The sequence below is a fragment of the Oryzias latipes genome, chromosome 4 (assembly GCF_002234675.1).
Source record: "Oryzias latipes chromosome 4, ASM223467v1".
NCBI classification, from domain to species: Eukaryota; Metazoa; Chordata; class Actinopteri; order Beloniformes; family Adrianichthyidae; genus Oryzias; species Oryzias latipes.
The window spans coordinates 32,432,848-32,441,212 of NC_019862.2; the positions used below are offsets into that span (position 1 = coordinate 32,432,848).

The 8,365-nt window shown below is 48.9% G+C and overlaps 1 protein-coding gene across 2 annotated transcripts; it reads left to right on the forward strand.

Moving 5' to 3' along the window:
- Window positions 1-1,963: 1,963 nt before the first annotated feature.
- Window positions 1,964-6,555, forward strand: LOC101168667 (protein-lysine 6-oxidase). 2 transcript variants are annotated; one of them, XM_020699541.2, is made up of 6 exons: window positions 1,964-3,278; window positions 3,556-3,664; window positions 4,179-4,316; window positions 4,870-4,965; window positions 5,072-5,167; window positions 5,235-5,363. In XM_020699541.2, the coding sequence occupies exons 1-6, from the start codon at window positions 2,306-2,308 to the stop codon at window positions 5,236-5,238; spliced, it is 1,416 nt and encodes a 471-aa protein (XP_020555200.1). In that variant the 5' UTR covers window positions 1,964-2,305; the 3' UTR covers window positions 5,239-5,363. The 2 variants fall into 2 exon arrangements, with proteins under 2 accessions (XP_020555200.1, XP_004084137.2); XM_004084089.4 differs by having other exon boundaries at window positions 1,968-3,278; window positions 4,809-4,965; window positions 5,235-6,555.
- The last annotated feature ends 1,810 nt before the right edge of the window (window positions 6,556-8,365 follow it).

Sequence of the window (8,365 nt, forward strand, 5' to 3'; positions counted from 1 at the left end):
CTGAGAATTCCTGTGGGGATTGTTATGAACCCAAAAATGTGCGTTTATGTTCCTGGATGTTTGCTAAATTAAATGAAACTTCATAAAACAAACAAATTGTGCAGTACATACATGGCAGAAAGTACTTCAAAAGTACCACCTTGGTTGGTGGGTCTGTCCGCTATTTAACCCATGATGGTGACGCTTTTTCTTGGTGTTGATGATTTTCTTTAGAGGATTCCAGATGAGTGAGACCTCAGAGGTCCAATGGAATCTGCTTTCTTTCCCCTGCAGCACAAATCAACTATTTAGATTTTTGTAATGCCATCGTGGAAGAGTAAAACCGTAGCTGGATTTTGTATGCCTCAATATTAAAGATTAATAAAGCAAATGAAGAAGGAATGAAAACAGCTCGGCTTGTCCTGCAGAGCTCTACTGCCTCCTGGTGGTGAAAAATAGATACAACGAAAAGCACAGAAATTCCTCTGACCGCCTGCAGGCTAAAGGGCGTAAAATGCCCCCCCTCCCCCTCCCCCCTTAATATATACATCCCAACATAAACACACACATGCACACACACCCCTTCTCAAACACACATACACGCACACACATGTTGCAAGGGAGGTGGGACCTGGGTCCATCTGTCCCCTGCCTCTTCCCTTCTGGGGGGTACGGGCCCCTTTGCAACGGCGGCCGTGTCCCCGGGGTGCCGGCTTCCTGGGCCCGGCGGTGCTCTCTCCGCGCGGTGGGGGGGTTCACATTACATCTGAGCCGGGGGTGTCTGGTCCCTGGGGGGTGGGTTCTGGTCCTTGCTCCTGAGTGCTGGGCCCCGCCAAATTTCCAACTGTGGCCGAGCCTGGTCGGCCATATTTACAACACCCCTTCTGGGCCCTCTTTTTTTCCCCAGGGTTCCCCCCTCCTGGGCGGGGGCGGCGGGCCCGCTGCCTCGCTCCTCCCTGGACCAACCGTCGGCCGGGCGGGTGGCTGCCTGGAGTGCGGGGCGGGTCTCCCTTGGGGGGTCCTGGCTCGTACCTGGGGTTGGGGCGGGGGGATGCCCGGAACTCCTGGGTGGTGGTGGGGTGCTCGTTTGGGGCTGTGGGCGTCCTTCTCCGGTGGGGCCCTGCGTTGGGTTCTCCCGGCGCGGCGGGGGGGCTGCTCTCCTGGTTGGGCTGGGGCGGCGCTCTCTTTCCCTACGTGCCTCCCTGGCCTCTGGCTCTGGGGGCCTTGCGGCGGCCCTGCTGGCCCTGGCCTGGGTGGCGGGCTTGGTCGCCCGGGCGGCGGTTGTTCTCTGCCGGTTCCCGTGTGGCGTTGGGGGGATTCCGGCTGCCGCTGCTGCTGCGGTGGGGGTCTTGGGGTGGGGATGGCTGGGCACTCTCCCTCCTTCTTTTCACGTTCCACCATCCATTTTAGAAGAACATAAAACCTCACCTGAGCACTGGTGTTAGCTCACCTTTGCACTAATAGCTTGCATGACTGAATGACTGAAATATTTCACACTAGTTGGTTTAAAGGCATACGTATGCGTGTGAACACTATCTGTTTTGTGTACATGTTGACATGTGCACATTTTTGCAGCTAGCAGGTGTGTTTATAATATTTGAGTGTGTGTGTGGACAGACTCCGCCCTTTTTGTACTGCATTTGAACCTTACCATAATGATTAACAACCAGTAAACCTGTCTGCTCTATGCTGCTTCATGGTCTTACCCCCCTTCCCCTCCTATTATCACCCCCTACCCCCCCTCTCTCTATCGTCCCTCCCTCTTCTTCCCCTCTTTCCTTTTCCGTCCGGTCCAACACCAAAGATTTTCAAACATGATTGAAATTAATAAAGTTTGGCCTCAATTCCAAAAGGGGTTTATTCAGACATACCTTTGGTTTGTCTGAAGATTAATAACCCCTCTTGTTAAAGTAAAAAATGTCCAACACAAGAGGCCCTCAGCTCTCATCTGTCTGCCCAGCTGTTGGACAGGACAAGTTAAAAAAAGAAAAAATAAATAAATAAATAAATAAAGGGCGTAAAATGTGAATATGTCTTTGTTGATACAACTTTTACATGTAATAGATTCTGTTTGTTAGTCTTTAACAGCAAATGATAACAATCTTGAATGGTTCTAATAATCCAGAAAACAGCAAAATCTCTGCTTCATAGTTTCTTAAGTCTGTTTTTAAGGGAACTGGTTATTAAAATTTAACTTAATTTAAAATTTAGCCTTGAGAGCCGCTAATGACCACAACATCTATCTATCTTTCTGTCTGTCTAGTTATCCTTTTAACTCAAACGTCCCAGACCAAGCCCCCCCTCCAATGATGACACGCGCGCCTCCATGTCCAGCTTTCCAAAGTGTCCAAATCCTCCTTTCTGCAGCTGCTCTCTCACAGACAGCGTTGCCATGGAGAGGTCTGGGTCTGTGCTCCTTCTCCTTCTTCATGTTCTGCTGGGTTCGGGAGGCGCGCAGCATCTTTCAGGCGCGCGCCTTGGACCGTGGAGGCACCGGCTTCAGTGGGAGAACAACGGTCGGGTGTTCAGCTTGCTGAGTACCGGGACTCGGTACCACTCGCCCTCACATAGCAGGAGGCGCACGCAGCTGCTGCTGACGACAAACCCGGGTTCTGAGCAGATCCAGCCCCCTGCAGCTCTGGGCAGGTCCACCAGAACCAGACCTGTGGGCTCTGGCGGCGCAGCGGGAATTTTGGAACAAATCAGCCAAACGGAGGCGTCAGATGTTGGTTCTGATGCGGGTCAGTTCCTTCTCGCTTCCGGGCGGACTTCCACGCGCCTGGCTCCATTTAACGGCAGTGATGGGGCTTTTACCGCCACTCCAGAGTTCTCCGGAAGCGGAGTCCCGCGGGGAGGCCGGAGCGCACCAAGAGGTGACGCCGGTGCGCAACGGGCCAATGCGGCGCAAGAAAGAGCGCGGGGCTCGGAGCGCAGCCAGCTCAGTGGTCTCGAAGGCGACGGTTCAAACTCGGTATGGAGCAACGTGTCTGCGGAGGACTCCGTCCCTCATCAGACCCATTCAGGAGACGCCCCAACAGCGCACAGCGCGCGGGGAGCGCGCCCGCCGGCCAGGGTCGCTCCACAGCCCAACGATACTCCTCCAGAGCCGCCCAGCAACAATGCTGGAACTCGACTTCCCCCCAGGGCCACGGACACGGCGGATGCGAGCGATCCACGGGATCCACACAGTATCCATTACAGGAACTCGGTTTTCTACAACGTTTACGCACCGGACCGCAGGAACAGGCTGGACACGCGCCCTCCAGGAACCGGGTACGGCACCAGGTTCTTCCACAACGGTGAGGCCGAGGGCAATGATACTTGAACCTCCGGTATAGGTCAATGATTTTGAACACTAGTATGTCACTTCAGGTAAATTATAGAGCATTATGGGATAGTTTGGCTTCACTAACTCTCCTCATGTCATTTCAAATAAAGGATAGAAATGTCAAACCTATTTTATATGATCTTAATATTACGAAGATTAACCTTTAAGATAATTTTGAAATACTTCTTTATATTCTCCAATCTGTCAAACCAGTGCCCTCATGAATCAACAGGTTTTTCTGTTTCCAGGTCTCCCAGACCTGATTCCAGACCCCTACTACATCCAAGCAGCTTCGTACATCCAGAGGGTGCAGATGTATGCGCTTCGCTGTGCAGCAGAGGAGAACTGCCTTTCCAGGTTCGCTATAAATTAGGATTTTAATGAGGGTTGCTTACTTAACTTTGCTTTGCAGCTGTTGTGTCCTCAGGCTCCAGGAATAACACAGTGAGTCACTAAAGCCGTTGGCAGACACAAGCAAATCTGAGAATATGTCAGACTGAAATGGTAGCATTCCATGGAGGATTTGTGTTGCCCCCCCACCCACCTGGATTTGACAGCGGAGTGACAGAGAGGACGGACACAAACCTGGAAGTAAATGGCGTATACTTATATAGCGCCTTTCTTCCTACAAGGACAAAGCGCTTTACAGTCACAGACCCATTCACCCAGTCACACACACATTCACACACACAGTCACACACTGGAAGCTGCCTGAGACTCCTCTGGTGGACGCCTCAAAGGAAAATCTTTCTGAAATGACAGACAGACGGTTTCTGAGGAGCTAAATCTGAGGCCATGCGAGCTGGACAGGGAGTTCCGTGTCGGGGGGTGAGGAGGACGTGCTGAGGTGATGCAGCTTTCCTCATTGCAGGTCTGCGTACCATCACAGCGTCAGTGACCTGGACTACAGAGTTCTGCTGCGCTTTCCTCAGCGAGTGAAGAACCAGGGCACTGCAGACTTCCTTCCACAGAAACCCAGACACCAGTGGGAATGGCACAGCTGTCACCAGTGAGTCACGCCTTTTAATTCACCTTTAATGAGCACAAAAAGACAAATAGAGCCCCTTTAAAGGTGCTCTGTAGACACAAACGTTTAACTGAAGGCCCTTGTTGAATAAAACTCTTTAGTTTCAAACACCTTCTCGTTTTTTTTCTGAATTTTATTGAGAAATGTAAATATTTACACAGAAACGAAAAATGTACGAATTTAAACAATGAACTGTTTCAAAAGAGAAGTAAAGGATAGAAATCCTGAGCAGGTAGGGAGTCACAGAGTTAGAAAACCAGCTAGAGCTCAGAGGTCTGCAGCCCTCAACACTCAAAGAGCCATGGGGGGGGGATTCCCACTGATCGTAATCCAGAAGCAGCCAGACAGACAGAGAATATAGAAACAGTTCAAACAAATGTGATCCAGTGGATTCTCCAGGGTTGAAATGTTAACAGCCTTTAGGTTGCAGCAGTGAAGAAGATCAGCAGGAAAGCTGCCCTTCTGTGTGTTTAGGCATTACCACAGCATGGAGGCCTTCAGCAACTATGACCTGCTGGATGTTTCCTCTGGACAGAAGGTCGCTGAGGGGCACAAAGCCAGTTTCTGTCTGGAGGACACTTCCTGTGACCCAGGAGTCCGCCGCCGGTTTGCGTGCACCGCCCACACCCAAGTCAGTCTGCGGTTTGACCATGCTCACCAGCCTATCCTTCTTTATTTTGTTTGGACTCCAGTTGTGTCATAAAACGTGCGGTGAAATAGGTATGTGCTGCTTTCAGGGGCTCGGTCCTGGTTGCTATGATACGTATCACGCCAACATTGACTGTCAGTGGATCGACATCACCGACGTGCCTCCTGGAAACTACGTTCTTAAGGTGAGATGCAGAGACTGTGTTGACGACGTCCAAACCATGCGGCGCTGAAGTTTCCCCTGTTTTCCAGGTGACAGTGAACCCATCTCAGCTGGTCCAGGAGTCGGACTTTTCCAACAACGAGGTGAGGTGTGACATCACGTACACCGGCAGCCACGTCCAGGCGAGAGGCTGCAGGATTGTTGTGTGAGCACCAGCAAAAGACGACTCGTCTGCTTCTGAGCTTCATCGCTCTTGCTGCCTGATTTCAGCTGTTGTCCATGTTTGGACAGAAAGGTCTGTTCGCTGTGCAGCCACTGCACCACAGCGCCCCTCCTTCCTGGTCAGCTGGTTGATTCTCAGACTAACCTTTACGCTCTCAGCAAAGCTGATCAAATCTCCATTTGTGTAAAAATGTCCTCATTTTAGAGGGGGGCGGGCAAACAACGGCACAGGGGCCACATCCGGCCCCCTAAACCATGTCATCTGGCCCCCAAACTGGAAGAAATGATACCGATAATCTTGATGATCGTTTTATTTTCCATGTCCTTATGGAGTCTCCTTAAAGAATAAATGGACCTTTGTTTATGAGCAGAAGGTTATTCTGCATTCTGGTGTTCCAACGTTTGTTTTCCCGGTCGGGCGGGAATCGTTTCGATCGTTCCGACGCCACATGAAGGCAGCCTTTTTCCAGGTTTCACCTGGACCGACAGCGACCCACCATGGGAGCTAAAGCCACAGATTGGGAAATAAAAACTCTAATAAAAAGCTTCCATCCAGACTCCACGTTAATTCTTTGTCTGATGAGGTGAATTTCCAAAACACTCCATGCATCTGTCCCGGTCCGGCCCTCAAGTCCAATTTTAGAACTCTATGTGGCCCTCAAGTCAAAAAGTGAACCCACTCCTGGTTTAAGTGGATATAGTTTTAACGGTCTCATGGAAAATTCTTTGTGTGGGTTCAACCAACAAAAGCTGTTGAAGTCTAATAAAAATAAAGCATCTTTTGTATCTTTTTAATTTAAAAAATCATGCCCACTTTTAAATGATTAGCATTTTGATGAGTTAAACTATTTATGAAAGCTTTTCTGATGTCAAATATGGTTTATTTGATAGATTTTTAACCTTGTGAAACCCTGGAGTTCCCATCTGCAGAAAGGACCTGATTGTGTTTTTCACAGCAGCAGAACCGTGAAGACGTCCTCGTCCCTCATCTGCCTGTCATGCTTTGATTTAAAGTCTTTCCTGTCAATCACACCAAGTCGAGGTTGTCAATCATCTACAGCTGTCCTGATTTGTGTTAACGATCCTTAAAAGTCTGCTTTTCAGTTCCTTTGTCGTCTTTTTGTTTCTCCTTCATTCAGTGGATTTTGTCATGTTTAAGTTTATTTATTAAACCTTTGAATTGCTGCCTCCCGTCTCCTTTGTCTCTTCTCTTGGAGTCCACCGTTCACAGAGTCTTGACGAGAATGAAACCCTCGCCACAAAGATTTTCCTGAATGTTCAGCATCCTGCATCCCTGCAGGAAAGTGGAGGGAAACATGAATTCATTCTCAGTGAGCCAGTTAGGCTGACAAAGCTCTAACACCGCAATCTTTCTAAGTAAGAAAGGCACAACAGCAGAACCTTTGGAATTTTGAGATTGATCAGGACTTTAAAACTAAATAAAAACAGTCTCTTCTGCCGCTTTACCCAGCTAAAGCTGAGTGTTCTAGAAACGGACTAAACGCAACACAAAACATTCCTCTGGTCAGAAAGCAGCAGGTCAGATTCCTCCTCCTCAGTTCAAGCCCACGTGCTAAGCTTAAAGGGCAGGGCGGATGGGCAAATCCCCATCCATGGAATGGAGGAGAGAAATTCCACAGATTCACTGCCGGCCAGGAAAAGTGCAAACTGCTGACATCAGTGACTGCAGGACGGAGGTTTGCTGTCTGTGAGGCCGAGCCAGGGGACCGGCCGTCTGAGACGATAAGCGTCGCAGTCGGCAGGCTGCAGCGTCGCAGTCGGCGGGCCGTAGCTGCAGCGTCGCAGTCGGCAGGTTGCAGCTGCAGCGTCGCAGTCAGCAGGCTGCAGCGTCGCAGTCAGCAGGCTGCAGCGTCGCAGTCAGCAGGCTGCAGCGTTGCAGTCGGCAGGTTGCAGCTGCAGCGTCGCAGTCGGCGGGCCGTAGCTGCAGCGTCGCAGTCAGCAGCTGCAGCGTCGCAGTCGGCGGGCCGTAGCTACAGCGTCGCAGTCGGCACGTTGCAGCTGCAGCGTCGCAGTCGGCAGGTTGCAGCTGCAGCGTCGCAGTTGGCAGGCTGCAGCTACAGCTGAGACACCAGTTTGTTCCCAGAGGCGATGCAAAGGATGTAGTAAAACTCTTTGTTCAGCTTCCTGATTTTCTTCATCACTAAAATGCATATTTTATAGTAGAGAGGATATTATTTCAGTTATCTGTAAGCTGCTGTTTCTTAATTATAATTTGACATTCAAAGTCAACAACTTACCTGGAATGATTGATAAATGCACGTGTCAAACTCAAGGCCCGGGGGCCAAATGTGGCCCTCCATGTCTTTTCTGTGGCCCGCGAGAGCATAAACGTTTTTAATTTCTTAAAATAAAGAATAAATATTGGTGTGTATTTATTCATATCTAGGGGGAATCAGACTTGAAATATGGGATTGGGAAACTATCCATTAGGACTTAAACACTGTCCATATAACCTAACCTAACCTAACCTAAGCGCTTTGGGTGTCTTGAAAAGCGCAGATAAATCCAATCCATTATTATTATTATTATTAACCTGACAGAATCAAATGTTAAAGGATTTATGCTAAAGTAACAAGCAAACATATGTTTTCTATGCAACTGTAATTGTCATTCAAAACGTTACAATAAATAAATAATACATTATTTCACATTGAAGTTACGTTTATTTTTCATTACATTTAGTTACATGTATAAGTTACATCTGGCCCTTTGAGGACAGACACTACGCTGATGTGGCCCTCGGTTAAATGAGTTTGACCCCCCTGTTTACTGAAATGAAACCACAGTTTTCCTTTCTTAAAGCAGAAAAAAACACATTTGAAATGAGGATTTTATCTCACAAAGCTGCTTCAGAATGACATCATCACAGTCAAAGCGAATAAAAACAGCCATTTTACCCCGAAGCACTTTAAAAAAACACCAAATGTTAGTTTTTACTGCTCCCTGCATGTGTGCACAGTCTGGAATAAGAGTTGAC